General features: G+C 41.5%; 1 protein-coding gene across 1 annotated transcript in view; it reads left to right on the plus strand.

The window, feature by feature from the left end:
• The window catches only part of dnah10 (dynein axonemal heavy chain 10), a 47,554-nt gene that overhangs the window by 1,559 nt on the left and 25,153 nt on the right, over window positions 1-20,842 (plus strand). Inside the window, exons 2-37 of the mRNA XM_053480657.1 lie at window positions 800-904; window positions 1,099-1,229; window positions 1,405-1,513; window positions 1,648-1,763; window positions 2,504-2,726; window positions 2,837-2,994; window positions 3,093-3,323; window positions 3,701-3,891; window positions 4,330-4,528; window positions 4,737-4,931; window positions 5,018-5,188; window positions 6,123-6,299; window positions 6,390-6,560; window positions 7,222-7,373; window positions 8,078-8,229; window positions 8,506-8,670; window positions 8,774-8,981; window positions 9,943-10,099; window positions 10,779-11,258; window positions 11,454-11,612; window positions 11,699-11,815; window positions 12,986-13,088; window positions 13,512-13,690; window positions 13,778-13,989; window positions 14,075-14,231; window positions 14,334-14,567; window positions 15,237-15,359; window positions 15,498-15,731; window positions 15,926-16,149; window positions 17,620-17,889; window positions 17,980-18,163; window positions 18,237-18,371; window positions 18,607-18,759; window positions 18,856-19,044; window positions 20,324-20,470; window positions 20,603-20,794. Coding sequence (XP_053336632.1) covers window positions 800-904; window positions 1,099-1,229; window positions 1,405-1,513; window positions 1,648-1,763; window positions 2,504-2,726; window positions 2,837-2,994; window positions 3,093-3,323; window positions 3,701-3,891; window positions 4,330-4,528; window positions 4,737-4,931; window positions 5,018-5,188; window positions 6,123-6,299; window positions 6,390-6,560; window positions 7,222-7,373; window positions 8,078-8,229; window positions 8,506-8,670; window positions 8,774-8,981; window positions 9,943-10,099; window positions 10,779-11,258; window positions 11,454-11,612; window positions 11,699-11,815; window positions 12,986-13,088; window positions 13,512-13,690; window positions 13,778-13,989; window positions 14,075-14,231; window positions 14,334-14,567; window positions 15,237-15,359; window positions 15,498-15,731; window positions 15,926-16,149; window positions 17,620-17,889; window positions 17,980-18,163; window positions 18,237-18,371; window positions 18,607-18,759; window positions 18,856-19,044; window positions 20,324-20,470; window positions 20,603-20,794 — 6,503 coding nt within the window. The remainder of the gene's footprint in view (window positions 1-799; window positions 905-1,098; window positions 1,230-1,404; window positions 1,514-1,647; window positions 1,764-2,503; window positions 2,727-2,836; window positions 2,995-3,092; window positions 3,324-3,700; window positions 3,892-4,329; window positions 4,529-4,736; window positions 4,932-5,017; window positions 5,189-6,122; window positions 6,300-6,389; window positions 6,561-7,221; window positions 7,374-8,077; window positions 8,230-8,505; window positions 8,671-8,773; window positions 8,982-9,942; window positions 10,100-10,778; window positions 11,259-11,453; window positions 11,613-11,698; window positions 11,816-12,985; window positions 13,089-13,511; window positions 13,691-13,777; window positions 13,990-14,074; window positions 14,232-14,333; window positions 14,568-15,236; window positions 15,360-15,497; window positions 15,732-15,925; window positions 16,150-17,619; window positions 17,890-17,979; window positions 18,164-18,236; window positions 18,372-18,606; window positions 18,760-18,855; window positions 19,045-20,323; window positions 20,471-20,602; window positions 20,795-20,842) is intronic.

Consider the following 20,842-nt stretch of genomic DNA (forward strand, 5'->3'; position numbering starts at 1 on the left):
GTCCCTGAGTACTTATTTAATCTGATTGTTTCATCAGAAAAGTCAAAGGAATCATCAGATTCTGAGGAGGGCGAAGACGAAGTGAGATCATCTGGTGTCTCCCGGATCGAGAATCCCATCTCAGAAGGAGAGAGATCTCCCACAGAGGGTAAGAAACTACAGACAGTGACAGAGAAAACAGCCACAAAGGCAGTCATTTACAGCTGATTTAGAGAGTTAAATATGGTAATTCAGTAGCCAGCACTAGCTGATAGTCAGGTATGTTTATATGCTGGCATAATTGCAGAAGTTAAGACATTTAAACTAGAACAATAACCAAAACAGAAAACAGAGCGGCGATGCTCATCACACAACAGCTTAAACAGTAATTAAACAAACAGAACAGATGTGAAAACAAAGTCTGATTAACTAGACAAAACTTAAATATCAATAATAAGTAGGACCCTCACCAAGAGCACCTGTGTACACGAGACTAAACAGTGAAACAAGAAACCAAGTATCAAAATTAGAGTAAACATGCAAATGAAATACAAGCTTATAAATATGCACGCATGTGCTAGTTTGTAAAATGTCACTGTGTCTCAGGGTGCTCCGACTTTATTATCATGGAACTATTAAAAGAACATAATTGTAAAGTTTGAATTATGCATTAATAAAATGTCACTTAAGTTTTATAGATAGATGCATATGTTGATTTTATTTTTGACATTCTGTGTAAATATTAACGGGCCTATATCTCGGCCCAAAGTTCCTGAGTACTTATTTGATATAATTTGATATAATTTGATTGTTTCATCAGAAAAGCCCAAGGAACCTCCAGATCCTGAGGAGGACGAAGCCGAGGCGAGTTCTGTCTCCCAGATCGAGAATCCCATCACAGAGGGAGAGAGATCTCCTACAGAGGGTAAGATAAACTTGAGAGTACGATATACTGATTCTGTAGCCAAATACTAGCGTTGTTATGGTTACTGAGTGACAGTAAAATAAGAGATACTGTAGCTACACAGGTTTGTAAATTGTCCATAATTCTCAAGCAGTTTTATTTTCTCATATTGTGTTTCTTTTCTTTTGTCTCCGCCCATTCCTGTCCAACAGAAGAGATAACAAACAGACCAAAGTTACCGGAAGGCCTCAGCAGGGACGGTCTGTGCTCTAAGGAGGACCCTTCCACCCAGGGAACCTCAGAACCAGTAAGACTGGATTTTCTGCATTTGCTCTCTGGGTCTAGTGTTTAACAGCACACACTAATGTCTGCTGGGTATTAAAGGGACAATTGTGGTATTGCTTAAATATCCCAATCACTACATCTACCAATATGTCTTTTTAATAATAGCCATTTTAGCATTTTGTCTTTGCTGATCTGTTACTTACTGGACCTTGTGCTATTCCTGTTCTCCATATCAGAGAGTTGAAATACAGACAGTGTACCATGTGGAGCTGCATGTGGCTCTGGACCGAATCCCAGAGAGGTTCATAAGCTCCAATGTGCTCTACTTCCTGAGGAACACCAATGGTCAGTGGGATGATAATAATAATAATAATAATAATAATAATAATAATAAAATATAATAATAAAACAACATTTAACATTTGGTTTAAAGATAAAAACAATTAGTAATGAAGTTCAATGCTGTTTGTGTGTTTCAGAGATAATCCCTGAGCTAACAGATATAAACGAGGCAAATGAATTGTTGCCCCAGCTGCTGGAGATCGGCATGCTGAACCGTCATCAACTCCTGACGTTCACAGATGTCTTTCAGCAGGTGAGTGACTGGATAAAACGAACAAGCAAATAAAAGCTAAATGGGCTTTACGCAGTCAGGGGCTTTGGGTAGTAAGGGGCTTTAGGGATCATGGGGCTTTGGACAGTAAGGGGCTTAGGCAGCCAGAGGTTTAAGGCACTGAGGGGCTTTAGGTGGTAAGGGTCTTTGGGCAGTCAGGGGCTTTGGGTAGTTAAGAGGTTTGGGCACTGAGGCGCTATAGGTAGTAAGGGGCTTTGGTCAGTAGGGGGCTTTGGGCAATAAGGGGCTTTGGGCAGTAAGGGGCTTTGGGCAGTAAGGGGCTTTAGGGATCATGGGGCTTTGGTCAGTAGGGGGCTTTGGTCAGTAAGGGGCTTTGGGCAGTAGGGAGCTTTGGGCAGTAAGGGGCTTTAGGGATCATGGGGCTTTAGGGATCATGGGGCTTTAGGGATCATGGGGCTTTGGTCAGTAGGGGGCTTTGGTCAGTAAGGGGCTTTGGTCAGTAAGGGGCTTTGGTCAGTAAGGGGCTTTAGGGGTCGTGGGGCTTTGATCAGTAGAGGACTTTGGTCAGTAAGGGGCTTTAGGCAGCTTGGGGCTTTGGGCTGTCTGGGGTTCTAGGCAGTAAGAAACTTTAAGCAGTATGGGGCTTTAGGCAGCATGGGGCTTTGGGCACAGGGGGATAGTAAGTGACTTAAGGTAGTCAGGGGCTTTGGGCAGCCACTTTCAAGTTATATTGTTAGTTTTAATTTTGCTTTGATTGACAGGTGTACATGCCGCTGCTGTCAGTGGACCAGACAAAGCTCACAAGTGAAGGCCAACAGCAGGAGGTGCTGAGCTCTGATGTCAGTGATGCAAGAGCTGAGGAGGAAACTGAAGTTCAGGCACAACCAACTGAACCCACCGGCACAGGTCCAACTCGAGACGAGCTCCTTAGCCACTCCCATAAGTACCTGGACCTTGTGGACAGAACCCAGCAGCAGCTACAGAGTCAGTTAAAAAAATTTCATCAACTCAGTTACAGTCCTGAGAGTAATTATACTGTATAGTAATTATGGACATTTTTGGGGTTTTGTTGTTTCTGTAATTTTCAGCCGCAGATACAAATACTCTGTACATCCCTGAGCTGGACCTGGACCAGGATGTAAAGACCCTGCTGTCCAGCTGGCACGTAGTAGAAAAGCTGGAGCAGTGTGTCATGAACTGGCAAACCCAGCTCACTGTCTTCCTCGGAGAGCAGAGAGAGAAGCAGTCACAGGTCCTCTACCTTACCACACTTTCCTTTTTTCTTCATTCTTTCTTCATTCTTTCTTCAGAAACACAAATTTACTGCTGATGTTTGTCTCTGATCCCCAGTCCCCTGGTCCACTGGCAGAGTTGGAGCTTTGGCGTGGGCGTGCGGATGCACTGAGTGGTCTGTGCGAACAGCTCAAACTCCCAATGACAAAGACAATTCTAAAGTTAATGAGCCAAGCCAACCTGGTCCCCCTGCCACACCTACTTGAGACTATAACAAAACTGAACAATTTTCACAAGGAGGCCAAAGAGAACGTGTGCTTCCTCAGTACCGTGGAGAGGTACTTTAAGGTGAGTCAGAATGTAATGCAGGAGTGTTGCAGCAGAGTTTTCAATTCATGGAGAACATCTGCAAAACGCTTAAAATAAGTTGCCTATGTTGGCTTGGAAGTGTTCAATTTGTGAAATTCTGTAAACAAAAAAAAAAAATCTCAGAAAGTATTTTCTAGCACAGGCTTAACATTTTTAAATGTACTTTAGCATCTACAGTAGTCAGAGTGGTAAGGTTGGATTTTCTCCAGAAATGGAATTGTATTAATTACCTTAATGATATCATTGGGTTTATAAAGGAGGTCTGTTACACGGTAACTGATCCTTGGATGTTCAGTGCTCCTGCATTAATCGTGTTTTATGTGTCTCACGTTAATCGTGTTTATATTTCACACCAGCTTCTGGCCACGTCGGTGGACTTGAACACGATCTATTACAACATTGCGCTGCTGATGAGGGGGCTGAAGATGATATGGATCATGTCCAGCTACTACAACACTGACGAGCGCATGACGGCCCTGATGGACCGCATCGTCTGGCAGCTATATGAGCGTGTCGCTCATATCGTAGACATCCACACGCTTTTCAAGTGAGTTGGCACGATAGAGCTTAAATGCTAAACAAGCTCAGTTGCTAATCAAGCCCGGATAAAATGGGAGGGATCCGTCAGGAAGGGCCTCCGGTGTAAAACCTGTGCCAAGTTCTTGTCCGGACCCTTAGATGGTGACAACTGAAAGACAAACAACAAATATTCTAATATACAGTATAACTGGGCAAACCTGTGCAGTGCATAAGAGATGTCAAGATGATAACTGCTCAAATAAAGATATACAGAATAAATATGGGGATGTACAGTAGTGCAATAATAAACATAAGTTCTGGATGGTGCAAAGATGCCTAGTGGATGAAGCAGTACAATATAGACAGTTTTAGTTTTTGTATTCTTTTTTTTACATGCATGGGATTTTTATTTTATTTTGTTATTCTTTAAAAAAAAGTGAAAGTACTTCATGTCCTGTTCCTGTAGAGGTGACCGTAATGCGGCCAAGAACAAAGTTGTAGATGCCAAAAATGTTCTAGAGCACTGGAAGTCCACCTACTTTGCTGTTCGAGAAGCTATCGAAAAATCTGACAGGGAATCGCGCTGGGAGTTCGACCGCCAAAGGCTCTTTGAGAAGACAGACTACATGGCTTCAGTCTGTCAGGACTTGTACGACCTCCTGCAGGTTCGATCAGCTTGAAATAAACATTAATTTAACTGTTCTATGATTCTTAAAGTGACAATTTATAGCTACCTAATAAGACTGGCAGTTTAGCATCATACAACTGTTAACCAACTTGAGCTGTATATCGAATGCACGTAATTTTTTTAATCAAAATATGTCAATTAATTTCCTTCCTTGACCTTGGAGTGTTAATCTTCTGAACCGACAGACCCTGGAAGACTTTCCTAAAATCTTTGGGGCAGAGATGAAGGAAGTAACAGGCCAGCCCGAGCGTGTTGACGACGTGATGCGGAGGGTGGACAGCCTGGTGGTGCCCATCGAGGAGCTGGACTTTGACCCCTTCGACATTCACAAGAAGGAAGATTGGAAAAAGGTCATCGAGAACTTCCAGAGGAGCGTTCAGGTAAGGTCATGATTAGTTTTTCCGTATGAACGGATCCGTCTTTTTGTTTCTGCTCGCATCACCTTGTTGCCTCCCTGCTGTTCCAGGCTATTGAAGGTGAAGCCATTCTCTTCATCAACCAGTCCTTCAAGAACCTGCGCTCGGCCTCTGTGGCCTTCGACATGCTGATGAATTTCAAGCACGTCCGCTCCAGAGAAGCGCTCAACAACCAGTTGATGATGAAGTTCAGTGACATTCTGACCCAGTACTGCAGAGAGGTGCGGAAACATCTGAAACATCTGGCTTTAAAGGCATCAAATGCGTGTCATGTATCACACATATAAATGCACTCGGCAACAACATGGTATCGTGCTAAAAAGTGTCTATTCTTCGTTCTTTTGTAAATATGCATACACATTTATATTTCTATCCGATAAAAAGTAACACATTCGCTAAATACAATTTCATGCCCTTATATATTTTAGTTTCTGTAACTTTTTAAATACAAATCAGATTTAGATTCAGATTTAGAGCCAATTTAGATTTCACATGAAAAGACATAAAGGTGAAAAAGTGTACTATCCTAAAATGCTAAATTGTTAAGCTATTGCAACAGGAATTTAACATGGTTACAGACACTACAGATTTTTTTGAAGAAAGAAATCATATTTTGCACGGAATGCTTTGATCTATGTAAGAACTTTTACAGATGATAAGTTTCTTAGAATCCATGAAGAAATATAAATAATTAGCATTTTAAATGATTATTGTTTGAAGTGAGATAGTATAATGCTGAAAAAATTGCTATTTTTGGGGCACATATAAAATCATCTCTCTAAAAGTTAGCAGCTTAAAAAAAAATTTAGGAAAAAAATATTGGTTGCTTCCATGTTGCATAAACCTATGAAGTACAGTAGCTTCTTTGGCACAAATATGTTCTGTATTACATAAAAATATTTCTGTAATACATCTGTATACCATAAAAAAAAAATAGCACCAATACTGTGTTTTGTATAAAAACAACAAAAGTGAGAAAGTTTGGTTTTGTAGATTTCCCCAAAACAAACCTAGCTAGATAAGCGATGCACACGATCCAGCACTTCCTCCTTAGACCTCCTGTCTCAGATATTGACTATACTTGTTGCAACGTAAGAAGTCGAGCCATTATGATCCGAAGTTTTAACCTTGTTCTTACTGGTTTAACATTTTTAGGTGGACCTCATAAACACAATGTTTGTCGAGAACAAAGACAATCCGCCCCTGAATAAGGACCAGTCCCCTGTGACAGGGGCGATCTCCTGGGTTCACTTTCTGTTCCTCAAGATAAAACAGACCTTCCTACACTTCCAGAAGATGCCGGACATGCTGGAGAGCGAACAGGGCATGGCTGTAAGCTGAACCCATAAACATGGTTTGTATTTTGTGTCTGTTTCTACAATATTAATAAGCTTACACCTGGTGTGTGTGTGTGTGTGACAGGCAAAAGCTAAGTATCTGGAAGTGGGCCAGAGCATGCGAGACTATGAGATTGGTAAACACCAATGCTGGAGCGAGGATATGATGCAGATGCTGGACGAGCTCATGAAGAGAAAAGTCCTGCTCATGTTGGACGGCTCTGAGGAAATCGCCGCAGACGCCATGCAGCCGGAGGTACGAACCTCACAGACCCACAGATTGGTTATCCAGTCCAAGTGCATGAGATGAAGCGTGCTCTTCCTGCATGTCGACTGGATTGAGGAGCAGGATTACGTGCAGCACCACCGCCTGACAGTTTGATGCAACCACTATATGACTTGCTGAAATAGATACGACTTTCGGGGATCGCGAGTTCGCGAAGCATATGACTATAGTTTTTTGGTAAAAGCTTAATAAGCAACGATTCTGTAGTGTCCGTAACCATGTCACATTCAGATTACAATAGCTTAACTATTTTTCCCTTTAGCATAATTCACTTTTTTAGGCTTATATATTTTCATGTGAAATCTACATTGCGCAAGTTTCAACTGAATGGAGGTTAAGTTCATTGAAAGATTTGAATAAAAAAAAGTTACGGACACTACAAACATAAAAAGGCACGAGATTTATCAAATGTGTTTCTTTATATGATAAAAAGATAAAAATATAAATGTGTATGTGTGTTTACGAAATTCCCTTTAACGTCTTTGTAAGCTTAGTGCTTTCCTTAATGGAAATGCACATGTCGCTGTCGTCAACACAAACTGAACAGGAAATAAATGTTTATTTAGTCTGCACGACTGTTGAATAAATGACGAGTTTGGCGCTGTGGTGTGACTGTATTTTGGTGTTTTAGGACCTGGACCAGGCGAGGAGGTTGAGGTTCAGGGTGAACTTCGGCTGGGAGCTGGAGATGCTCTTCACTGAGACGCGGGTCTTTGAGCAGCAGGGCTACACTATACCTGAACAGATCAGACGAGTGGTTGTGCTCCAGGAGAAGCTCTTGAGGTAGGACTTTTTAAACAAAATGTGCAAAAATTCTCTATTATCTTCTGCAGAGTCATAGAATGAGTTTTTAGTGAGAGCGAGAAAGGGCAAATCATTTTGCTTTGTTTATTGATTTTTTAGCTTGAACATGGTGATGCTGTATACATTATATACATAATGGTATAGTGGTTAGTACCGTCGGCTCGCATCTCCAGGGTCCGGGTTCAAATCCTGTCTCCGTGTGCATGGAGTTTGCATGTTCTCCCCGTGCTTGGTGGGTTTCCTCTGGGTACTCCGGTTTCCTCCCACAGACAAAAGATATGCAGGTTATGCTAATTGGAGTTTCCAAATTGCCCGTAGTGTGTAAATGAGTGTGTATGTGTGTGTGTGTGCAATGGATTGGCACCCTGTCCAGGATGTACCACGCTTCATGCCCTAAGTCTCCTTTATATCTAATTATGCATCTGAGCAGTTGAGGGGTTAGGGGCCTCACTCAAGGGCCAGAACCTTGGTGGTCCTGTGATTGGAACCTGGAACTTTGCAATCAGTATAGTCCAATGCCACCACTGATCGTTTTTTTATGCTAATTATTTAACTTGCGGAGGTGCTTTAATTGTTAGATGCCCATAATTTTATCAATGTTTTCCGCCCTGTCCTTACTGTATATGTAATAATTAGTCATTGGTTTATAAGTCTTTATTACACTGAGCATGTTTTTCCTATAGACACCTGGACGAACTAAAGTACTTAACAGAACACTACCAATCTGAGATGGAGCGCCTGAAGGACGCAGAGTTCATCCTGATGGCCCCGCTGTTACAGGAACTGCAGACTGTGATGTCCATTGGAGCTAAACGAGTAACCTTGACCTCTCTGGGTAACTTCAGTCACATCATTACCTCCCCTCATGTGCATTAATGTAATAAGAATGTAATAAGGTGTATCTCATTAAGCTAATCTTTAGCTTATCTGGTCGATTCAAACTCAAGTCACTTTGGCGAGCTTCTTCACAGGTTCGAGTGAGAGTTTACGCTCGGATCCGGTCCATCTGTCACATTCATAAATGTTGTTATAGATCTGATCAGAAGAATCACAAAAATGTGTACGTAGCCACAGAGAGGCGTTTTTTTTTATCCTCCACATCCTGCTGCAGGCTTACCAGACTTCATCATCAAAGCCAAAAGCGCCATCTCACATTTCGGGTCCCTGCTGAACCAAATTCAGGACGAAGAAAAGGACATCGAGGCCAGCCTTCAGGCCTTCGAGTCAGTCAACCTGTTTAAATCCCCTGTGACAGAAAGTGCAGGAGAACTGCCAGGTAATGAGTCGCTCACACTATCATTCACGCTTAACCTTCATCAACAGATATGATCGAGCAGGTGTTTGTGGTCAAAAGACTGAAGGGTGTTTTCGGTTTAAAGGACTGAAAGAGTTCTGCGACATGGTGGAAAAACAACGAGCCAAAGATGTTCTCCTGCTGAGTAAGAGATACTTGGCCATCACGCCTCTGCTCACCAAGATGGAGTGTCTGACTGTGCAAACCAGCAGCAACAAGGCTGAGCACATGGCCCAGTACTACGCTTACTGGGAGCGCAGGGTGTTTGACTCTCTCACCAAGATGGTGCTGAGGTGAGTACTGAAGGATAAATTTGTTATTTAAAAGATTATATTTTTACATGTCGCTTAAACAGAATAGTGTGAAAAGTCATGTCAGTTTCATTGAATTAGTTTAGAGTTTAGAGTATCTCAGGTTATCTGTCCGTCTGTCTGTTGCATTGTTTTGTCTGGTGAGTGAGATACTACTGTATGGCTCCTCGTTTATCTGGAGAGTATGTAGGGGTTAATGATAGAAAATGTCTGTCCCGTAAAGCTGTCTTGATGGCGAATAATTCTAATTTGGAAAAATTCTCAATGAGACAGAATTCACAGTCCAATACAGTGGAAAACGGCTCTGAGATAAAATGGTGTCCGGGATTCCCCTCATGATTTAAAGGCGCAGAGACAACACTGTTACATTTTACATGTGTAAGATTTATTTAATAGATTTAGTCAAGTGGATTAGTATGCTTTACATTGTATATTCATGGCTAGGCCGTATAAGACTAACTTTGTCAGACTTAAGAACAAATCCGACTTATGAACGCGCGTTTCCGGAACAGAACTCATTCATAAGTAGGGAACAAACTGTATTTACAGTACCTGTAGTTACACACTAAACACCTGTACCATTTTAGCAATAGTTCAGTCCGATGTGACTGAATTTTCTAAGTTTGCTTTTCTTATGTCATGTTAATTTTTATTTCAATTCATAAAATTTAATTTCCTTACTATTATTATATTTTATGGTTAGTATGATTATGAACTCACACACTAAGAAGGTTATATCAGCTATATTACATAGATTTTATAATTGATTTCAACATTGTTAATTTTTTTAATTTTTTTGAAGTTTGTTGCATGTTTTTAAAGTGAGCCTGATGTTAATGACATTAACTATGTTCCTAGAAAGTGGAATTTCCAAAGTAGAATTATGTACAAGGATAATAATACTGTTGTTTGTGTGTGTGTGTGTGTGTGTGTGTGTTTCAAGGAACCTGCAGGAGTTTAACTCCGCGCTGCTGGGGTCGACCCCGCTGTTTGAGGTCGAGGCCGTCTTCTCAGCTGCTCATATCGTGCTGCAGCCCAGCAAAAGTGAAGTGCACAAGCTGATCATGCAGTGTGTAAAGGACTGTGTGGAGAGCACCAAGGTAATCTCTCAGCTCTTCTCAGCTGTTAATTATTAATATTATTATTATTTAGGGCTCGTTAACACGTGATTAATCCAGACATTTTAACACAATTTGATTCTTTAACGCAAATGAATCATGTGACTAAGTTTGACCCTAATGGCCTCCCATAATCGCTGCACGTTATCCGGCTGTGTGAAATAACAGCGCGTTTAACGGCCATGGAAGTTTGGATAAAACCAAAGCTGTGTGCTTGAGCCTCATTTAAGGAGAGCTATTGTCACAAGAACAGATTAAATGTAAGCTGTGGGAGCGGTGGCTCTGATGGCTAAGGCCCCAGGTTGTTGATTTTTGGATCTGAGGATCCGGATTGGAGCCCTTCCCATCAGTGGGTTGCCAGACCCCATACGACCCAGCCATTGCATGCAGCGATGGTCCCATTCAAAAGATTGTGATTGAACTTTTGTTAAATGTTAGTGTTTGAGATATTATAAAACTGAATTAACTGTTTCCTCTAACCAGTTTGTCACACATTTCTTTATTCCAACATTGCACATTTATGATAGAAGTAAAATCTGAGTATTTTAAAATTGTGATTAATCATGATTAATTATAGACTATGACAGTGATAAACTAGAATCAAACTTTTAATCGATTGGCCTTATTATGCACATAATTCCATTAACTCTGAACCCTGTAGCATTTCGTCCGCTGGATGCATGGCACCTGTATCGAGTGTCCTCCGCAGATCGTGGACGGTAAGGAAGAGCCCATCGTCTTCAGTTTCTTCAGCGACGTGTCCCAGCTGCCCGAAGTGGATGAGTGCGCCATGGCCATATCCCAGAGCACACAGCAGCTTCTCAGCTCCGTCGCCCACTATCTGCATCGTTGGATCTCCTACCAGCCTCTGTGGAAAACTGACGCGGCTACCGAGCTGGAGAACTTCGCCGCAACGAAGCCGTCATGCGTGGCTTATGAGGATAAGCTGCAGTATTATTTGCAGCTCCTTCAGGATGTGGAACAGCAGCAACAGGTGAAGGATGTTCACATCATCAGGTTGAACCAGAGGCCGCTGAAGTGCACCATCCTGGAGATCACTCAGACCTGGATCGCTACGCTGGGCAAGCTCTTAAACGACTCGGCTCGGGAGGAGTTACACGCCATGCGCAACGAGTTCCAGGTGAATGATTTAGTTTGAGTTATCACAGGCTACGTCCAGTAACACATTGCATTGTTTAGTACAATAGTGTGCAATTCAGGACACTTCAAGAGCTTTCTGATGAACTAGAAAACACTCACTAAGTAAATGGTCTTGACTTAAACTGAATTAAACCTGACTAGGTTTAATAAGAGCATTTTTTTCACTGCTGAACAGCAAATGTCCGAAAACCTGGAGAGAGCTCCTGACACATTGGAAAACCTTAAGTTCATCCTCACCATCATCTCCAACATCCGGGACATGTCTCTGAGCGTGGAGATGAGAAACAGCGACATCCAGGAGAGATACAGGACCCTGGCCTTGTATAAATTAAAAGTGAGCTTCACCGATTCTCATCTAGAGATAATTGTTTGTTTAAAATAAAAAAGATGCTGCATTGATCAGATTTATTTACCACACAGGTTGCAGAGGAAGAACTGCAGCTGGTAGCGAACATCCAGACTCTGTGGAAAGATTTGTCCACTGAGGCCCAACGTGTGGATCGCTCCCTGGGCAAAGTCAAGAAGACCTTCACCAAAGTGAGCTCTCTGAAATAATCCTGCACAGCCGGGGGCCAAAAGTTTTGAGAATGACACAAATATAAATTTTTTAGTCTGCTGCTTTAGTGTTTTTAGACCTTAGTGTTTTAAGTATAATTACAAGCTTTTCATAAGAGTCAAAGTCTTTTATTGACAATCAAGTTAATGCAAAGAGTCTATTTTGAATAGTATTTGCAGTGTCGATCCTTTTTAGCCTAAGAACACATGAACAAAGAACGGTACAAAAACATCTTTCACAAGCAACAACCATCCAAGAACAGTTTGGTGACGAACAATGCCTTCTCAAGCATGATGACGTCATAACTAAGTGGCTCTGGAAACAAAACATCTTGTTTCCTTGAAAAAAATATTCCAGTTGCTAACTTCAGCTATTGGAGAGTAGTACATTTGTACATTTTTTTATTAAGTATTGATACTAAAATTGCTGTGAACTTCTGGGACCACATGGCCTGTAAAAAATCTTGCTTAAATTAAAGCATTAAGTGTCAAATTCAGGAGTTTAACACCCCCAAAAAATCTGTAGTGTCCGTAACCATGTCAAATTCATGTTACAATAACAATCTTGCATTTTAGAATAATACAGTTTTTCAGTTTTATGTCTGTTCAAATTGGCCAAGTTTTATCTGAATAACAGTTAAGATCATTGAAGTATTTGAAATCAAAAGTTACAGACACTACAGACATAAAAGGGGATGAAATTCTATTTAGCCAGTGTGTTTTTTTTTTATCTGATAAAAATATAAATGTGTATGCATATTTTAAAAAAACGAAAAATAGTGTTTATATGATTCTGTACAAAAATTAAATTTTTCACTGAGGTCTTGATAAAGAAGATCAACACTGCAAATATTGACTCTACGCATGAACTTAATGTATTTGTTAATAAAAGCCTTTAACATTTATGCTTTAATATTTATACTACAAAAATGTAGTAATTATACTTCAGTGTACAAAAGTAACATCTTTCAGAAAGATCTACTGTAAAAATACTGAAGCAGCAGACTGGGTGAGAACTTGTATTTGTGTCATTCGCAAAACTTTTGGCCCCCGGCTGTATTATCATGACTATAAATAGAGTAAACATTGTACGGCACTGGTTATAGAGTTGTAAGATTATTCATTCTAATCTATGAACTTGTATCCGGTCAGATCACCCTGAAACAGATAGAGGACTATAAACAGGAGCTGTCCGTCTTTGCTGAGAGTTTTAGCATGCATGGACCAGGAGCTGTCGGAGACAACATGGAGAAAGGTACTCACGCATTTTCAGGAATTTTGTAAAGGTTTTTTTTTTGGCCCAAAACAGTAAAGAGAGTCAATGCAATGTAGTTAAGCACTAGAGATTGCATGCAATAGTTTACACTGATGAACCGCAGGTGTTACAATTAATAGTAAAAACTTTACAAAGTTAAATGTGCAATAATGCAAAAAATCTCCAAAAAGCTTTGGTTTAGGTTGTCACTTCAGGGGAAAAGTCTTTACTTTACTGTACTTAATGCATCTTTTAGAACAGAGTATAAACCACTGACCTGTAAAAAATATGTGAATTAGCGCCTTAGTAGGTCAACCAGAGACCTCTCCAGAGTGTTTTTCTGTGTCTCATCTTTATATCTTTATTATCTATGAAATCTTGTGTAAACTAACATTAATTCTGCCTCTTTTCCTGCCTCTTCAGGCCTGGCTGTTATGAATGCTTATGAGGCAGATCTGGCTAAGATAGACGCGGGCCGTCAGGAGCTGGTCAACGCTGAGAAACTGTTTGACCTTCCCATCACCTCGTACCCAGAACTGTTGAAAATCCAGCAGGACATGCGGGGTCTGAGGCGGATCTATCAAATCTACGAAGAACAGAAGGTCAGTCGGTCCATCCTGCACAACCGTCTGTACATTCGTACTTTGAAAGAATCGGATTAAACTTGTGCATGGTTTTTTTTTTTTCAGGCTGCTAAGGCAAAGTGGTCTCAGACCCTGTGGGTGGACCTGGACATCCAGCTCCTTCAGGACGGCATAGACGGTTTTATTAAGGACCTCAGAAAGCTTCCTAGAGACGCGAGAGCACTTTCGGTGGCCGTATTCCTGGAGGGACATCTGAAAGAGTTCAAAGACTCTCTGCCGCTGCTGGTGGACCTGAAGAACGAGGCTCTGAGAGAGAGGTTAGACCTGCAGAATATTTTGAAAAGGTTAGTACTTCTAGATGTTAATCTTAGTGTTGACTTTAATACTGTTTGTTTGTCTCAGGCACTGGAACGAGCTGATGGTGCAAACAGGAACTAGCTTTGATATGACCACGGGCACCTTCACGCTGGAGAACATGTTCGCCATGGAGCTCCACAAATACGCTGACGTCATCGGAGAGATCGTCACCACAGCCGTCAAAGAGCTGAGCATAGAGAAGGTCTAGAAGTTTCGACACACCCAGATCCTGTCTAAGCTTCTGTCTAAGATCTGTGGATCTTAAAGATTTGTTTTTCTTTTTCTCTGTATTTGTTTTCTACAGGGTGTGAAGGATGTGGTGAGCACGTGGGAAAACATGAAGTTCACCATGCAGCGGTACGTCAAAGGCATGCAGGAGCGAGGTTTCATCCTGGGTTCCGTCGACGAGATCCTGCAGAACCTGGACGATAACGCCATGAACCTGCAGAGCATGGCGGGGAGCCGCTTCGTCGGGCCGTTCCTGCCCGTCATCCAGGAGTGGGAGAAGAACCTGTCGCTCATCAGCGAGGTCATCGAGGTCAGGACACAGCAGCTCTGCATCTTAGCAAGTCAAATATTCTTCAACTCAGCCAAATATATCTATACATTGTTAAAATAAGTTTACAACAAAGAAATATAAAATCATTAAGGTAGTCAGTAAAATTGCAAGTGTAGTATGTTTTGGTCTATTAACGATAATTTTAATGGTTTTTTGGAATTTATTTCTTGAAAAAAGCAAATTATCAGCCGAAACAAGAAGAGAATTTTCAGTTTTTGTCTAGAAATAAGCTTAATAATTGTGTAATTCTTTGTTGTAAACTTATTTTAAAAAATTATAGACAGAGTTGAATATTTCACATGCCAAGAATTTTTTTTTTGTGCAGATTTGACTAAATGAATCATATTTCTGATAGTAAGTCCTTTTAGTAAATTGTAAATTGCAATTTTTCCATTTTTTACTATTTTATTTAAATGTTCAAATAATTATTATCCTTATAATAATCTTTTTTAGAATTAAAATTGTATATTTTTTTCATTGTGTAAATTTTACTGTTGTTTTTCCCTAATACCAAATTATATAGTTCATGTATCTTTAATGCCAGATTTATTCTTTAATTCTGTCTGTAAAAGTACAGCTTTATTGTTAATGATGCAAATAATATTTAATGTAAGTTCTTTCACTGATGTATAATCTCAAACTGTCCAGGTGTGGATAGTGGTCCAGAGGAAGTGGATGTACTTGGAGAGCATCTTTATTGGAGGTGACATTCGCTCTCAGCTGCCCGAGGAGGCCAGGAAATTTGACGATATTGACGGAGTGTTTCAAAAGGTAAACTGTTTTTACATTTTATTTGTTTAGTTTTTGCTTTTTTATGAATATACTAAACACCCATTGATTCAGGCATCATTTAGTGTAAAAGACGAGGAATAAGTTATAAGATTGCTTATGTGTCATGTTTGCTATCAGATCATGTCAGAAACGATGAAGGACCTGAGTATTAAGAAGTGCTGTCTGGTACCGAATCGGCTGTCGGACCTGCAGAACCTGAGCGAGGGTTTGGAGCGCTGCCAGAAGAGTCTGAACGACTACCTGGACTCCAAACGGAACGCCTTCCCCAGGTTCTTTTTCATTTCCGACGACGAGCTGCTCAGCATCCTGGGCAGCAGCGAGCCGACCTGCGTCCAGGAGCACATGATCAAGGTAGGGGGACAGCGTTTGGGTGTGGAATTTTTAGGAACATCATCACATTGCTGTAGTTTTGTGTGGGATAAATATGAGCGAGCCCCCAAAATCTTCGCGAAAAACGTTGCAATGGCGTGTGTTTCACCCCTTGAGTGAAAGTTCAGCTGTAAACAAGAATTGTAAAGACAAATAACTCTGGTTTCATCCTGCAGATGTACGACAATATCGCCTCATTGCGCTTTGACGCGGGGACAAGCGGAGAGTCGGTGGTAGGCGCCATGGTGTCTGCAGAAGGAGAGGCGATGGAGTTCAGGCAGTCCATCCCAACCGAAGGACGAGTGGAGGAATGGATGACGACTGTTCTGCTGGAGATGAGGAGGACCAACAGGCTCATCACCAAGGAGGCCGTGTTCAACTACGAAAAGAACAAGTCAAGGTCACACTGACTATTTTATTTTGTTGAAAACGGTGGTCTTGGTGCGGTACACATCCAGTTGCAAAATTACTGACTTTTATATTTCTATAAATATTAGTTATATCACTGGTTATATCAGATTATATCAATACAAGTTATATCACTATTATTTACTAAATGCTGAAAAAATTTAATTGGGATCACTTGCATTTTTTCTTGATAACAGAAAACAAAACATTGTGCTTTAATAAAATGAAAAAGATCGCTACAAATGTGAACACACAAACAAGAGATAATCCTGTTAATTGATTAAAGAATTGAATGTAGTTAATCCCAGTCATAGTCTGTAATTAACTGTAGCTATCATGATGAATGACAATTTTAAAATACTCAGGTTATTTGTACTGTATTATCAATGTCCAGTGTTGAAATAAGAAATGCATGATAAACTAGTTTATGACAGATTATGGCATTTTATAATACAACATTAATTCAACATTAACATAAGTGAGTTTCAGATATTGCCTCACCTGCTTTCAACTGCATATGAACTTGAGTAATATCCAATCCGTGGGGTTTAATCCCTTTGCAGCTATAACAGCTTTAACTCCTCTGCAAAGGCTTTCCACAAGGTTTAGGAGTGTGTTCTAACCATTTTTCCAGAAGCGCATGTGTGAGGTCAGGACACTGATGTTGGACGAGAAGGCCTGGCTTGCAGTCTCCGCCCTAATTCATCCCAAAGGTGTCTTATCTGGTTGCGGTGCTCAGTCTTGTTGGATCTGGTGTGTGGTTGGTTTTCAGGAGTTGGTCGCGGGCTCTTAGTTTCAGTAAAAGGAACTCTTAATACTTTGGCACACCAAGACATTTTGGACAATTTCATACTTCCAACTTTGTGGGAACATTTTGGGGACGACCCCTTCCTGTTATAACATACTGGGCACCAGTGCACATAGCAAGGTCCATGAAGACATGGGTGAGCGAGTTTGGTGTGGAAGAACTTGACCGTCCTGACCTTTATCCGATAGAACACCTTTAGAATGAATTAGAGCGGAGACTGCGGGCCAGGACTTCTCGTCCAGTATCACTGTCCGAACTCACAAATGTACTTCTGGAAAAACGGTCAAAAATTCCCATAAACACACTCCTAAACCCTGTGGAAAGCCTTCACAGAAGAGCTGAAGCTGTTATAGCTTCAAAGGGCGGCATCGTATTAAACCCCATGGATTATGTTGGATGTTACTCAAGTTTATACGCTTGCGAAGGCAGGAAAGCCAATAATTTTGCCAATATAGTGTACAGTATATTAAAGTAACTTCTACAAATAGAAATTATACCTATTATTACATTTTTACTAGTAAACGTTAAATTTGGACTTTTAACCCACCCTTCTAAGTTAAAAACAACTTGCCATTAAAAAAGTAGGTTTTTTTTTATTACAGAAGTCACATTTGGGGCAAACGTAAACCTTTTGTGTTGTTGCTTGTACCTCAGGGTGGACTGGATGCTGGACTACCAGGGCATGGTCGTGCTGGCCGGAAACCAGGTGTGGTGGACGTGGGAGGTAGAGGACGTTTTCTTCAAGGTGCAGGCAGGAGACAAGCAGGCCCTCAAAAATTACGCCAAGAAGATGCACGGGCAGATTGATGACCTGGTCAAGCGCATCACGCAGCCTTTATCGAGGAACGACCGCCGCAAACTCAACACCGTGCTAATCATAGACGTCCACGCCAGAGACATCGTGGACAGCTTTGTCAGGGACAGGTAGGACATCGTTATGTAATGAGATGTAGCAGTGTAGATACTGGGTGAGATTTTTTCCCTATCTTGATCGACGGTTTCGTGGTCCTGCAGTATCACAGACGTGCGTGAGTTCGAGTGGGAGAGTCAGCTGAGATTTTATTGGCTCAAAGAAGGAGACGATCTGTTCGTCAATCAGTGTTCGGCTCAGTTCTCCTATGGATACGAGTACATGGGTCTGAACGGCAGGCTGGTCATCACCCCCCTCACCGACCGCATCTACCTCACACTCACACAGGTATATACACACACACACACACACACAAAACAAATGAAGATGAAGTGAGTCTAATGTGTAACTGTGTCTTTAGGCGCTCTCCATGTACCTTGGCGGAGCACCAGCAGGACCTGCAGGTACAGGAAAAACCGAATCCACTAAAGACCTGGCCAAGGCTTTGGGTCTGCTCTGTGTGGTCACTAACTGCGGGGAGGGGATGGACTACATGGTAAGTTTCACACTTTAAACATTTTACACAGGCTTATATTTTTAGACGAAAATTATATTAGACAGAGTTTCTAATAAATAATAGTGATACATGTATACGTCAGAGTTCGAAATAAGTCACAGGGAGAGAAAGACTGGAATTGACAAGACCAAATAAGGAAAAATAAACACTTCATAAAGCTATATCTAAAAGTTTTAAGAAGATAATGAGCTACATGCTTGCTTTTCCTCTCTAGGCGGTTGGGAAGATTTTCTCTGGCTTGGCTCAATGTGGAGCCTGGGGCTGCTTCGACGAGTTCAACCGCATCGAAGCCTCTGTGCTGTCCGTCATCTCCTCCCAGATCCACACTATCCGCAACGCCCTCATGCTACAGCTCAAGAGGTTCCACGTAAGTGACATCATCTTTCCATTTTTAAATCTTTCAGAGCCACAGGGTTTTAATTGTAATCCTGTGCTTATTTACCGGATCTTGACTTGTTTCCAGTTTGGAGGTCAGGAGATCAGTCTGGATGCACGAATGGGGATCTTCATCACCATGAACCCGGGCTACGCAGGCCGAACCGAGTTGCCCGAGTCGGTGAAGGCCCTGTTCCGACCAGTGGTGGCCATCGTCCCTGACCTCCAGCTGATCTGCGAGATCATGCTGTTCTCAGAGGGCTTCCTCCTGGCCAAGGTGATCATCTCAGGGTCTGGTATATTATACAAAAGTTTGTCCCGAATACTGAGTGATGTCCCCTGAAAAAACACTGCATACAGTGGAACCTTGGATTACGAGCATGATTCGTTACGGAAGCAGGCTCGTATTCAAAACACTCGTAAACCAAATTTAATTCCCCCATAAGAAATAATGGAACCTTAGATTATTCGTTCCACAGCCCAAAGAAATAAGTATTATAAAATAAAATAAAAATAAAAAAATATATATATATAAAATAATTAATACAAAATATAAAGTAAAAACAAATTACCCTGTACTTTACCTTTAAAAAAAAACCCCAAAATAAATTCAGACAGATTAGTGTTTCCGTTTGTGCGCGCAGGCGCTGTGTGTGTGTGTGTGAAACTAAAGTAAGCTCCCCTCTCCCCTCTCTCGTCTTACACAGTTACCCTTCCTCCACTCTTTTCACACACACGCGCACACAACGGAAACACTATTTTATTGGAAAAATAAACAAGAAATCTCTCCAATGACACTCGATTAAGCGACACTCTAACGGAATCACTGCTGTAAAGTAAAAATAAAACAAATGAACCTAAACTTTACCTTCGAAAAGAATCGCGACAGAGCAGTGTTTCTGTGTAGAGCAGAGAGAAAGAGTGTGTGTGTGTGTGTGTGTGTGAAGGCGAAAGTAGGAGGGGTGTGTGTGTGTGTGTGTGTGTGTGAGGCACGGTGTCCAACGGCGCACGCACACAGACACAAAGAGCAGGCTAATACAGAGAGAAAATGGATCTTTAACCTCTCTAATGAGACTTGCTTTTGCTTTACACGCGCGCTGTACACACACGCATACAGATACAAAATAAAATGTTATACACACACGTGGTCACAGTGTTATAGTAAACAGTACACGTGCACACAGATGTTGATTATACCAGTAAAAACGCGCACTAAGACCCAGAATGGGTGACGATTAACCACAATTCTGCAGCACAAGAAAGAGAAAAACTGTTGGCTTGGTTGTGATCACGTGACGCTCGGCGTCAAAACAAGAAGCGCATGTGTCATACATGATACTCGGTGGTCGTAAACCAAGATTTGTTCGTTTTCCAAGTCAAAATTTATTTAAAAAACTTTGCCCGTGTTGCGGAACGCTCGCAAACCGCGTTACTCGCAATCCGAGGTTTACTTGGACTTGGAAACATGTCTGATTACTATGTGCATGTAAACGTGATCAGATTACCCAAGCGAATGTAAAGGTCGATCTGATTCCTTCAGTGTGGTTTTCTCGCAGGTGCTGGCGAAGAAGATGACGGTGCTGTATAAGCTGGCACGAGAACAGCTGTCCAAACAGTCTCACTATGATTTCGGGCTGCGAGCGCTCAAATCTGTATTAGTAATGGCGGGAGAGCTGAAGAGAGGATCTGCTGACCTCAGCGAGGTGACACTTGTGCTTCCCAAACAGAACATCTCACTTCCTTTAAAACTTTATGCTAAATTGTACCTAACACATATACATATTCACCCCCTGCTTCTCTGTGTCTCTCTCCATCTTTCTCTCTTTCTATCTCAGGATGTGGTGCTGATGAGAGCTCTAAGAGACATGAACCTGCCAAAATTTGTCTTTGAGGATGTTCCTTTGTTCCTGGGACTGATCTCAGACCTGTTCCCAGGACTGGACTGCCCACGTGTGCGCTACCCCGACTTCAACGATTCTGTAGAGGCCACTCTGAACGAGAATAAATACATTCTTCTGCCCAATCAGGTACCTCCATGTAAAGTTATCTCACAGGAGATTGTTCTTTATGAATGA

This window comes from Clarias gariepinus, chromosome 21, assembly GCF_024256425.1.
Source record: "Clarias gariepinus isolate MV-2021 ecotype Netherlands chromosome 21, CGAR_prim_01v2, whole genome shotgun sequence".
Lineage (NCBI taxonomy): Eukaryota > Metazoa > Chordata > Actinopteri > Siluriformes > Clariidae > Clarias > Clarias gariepinus.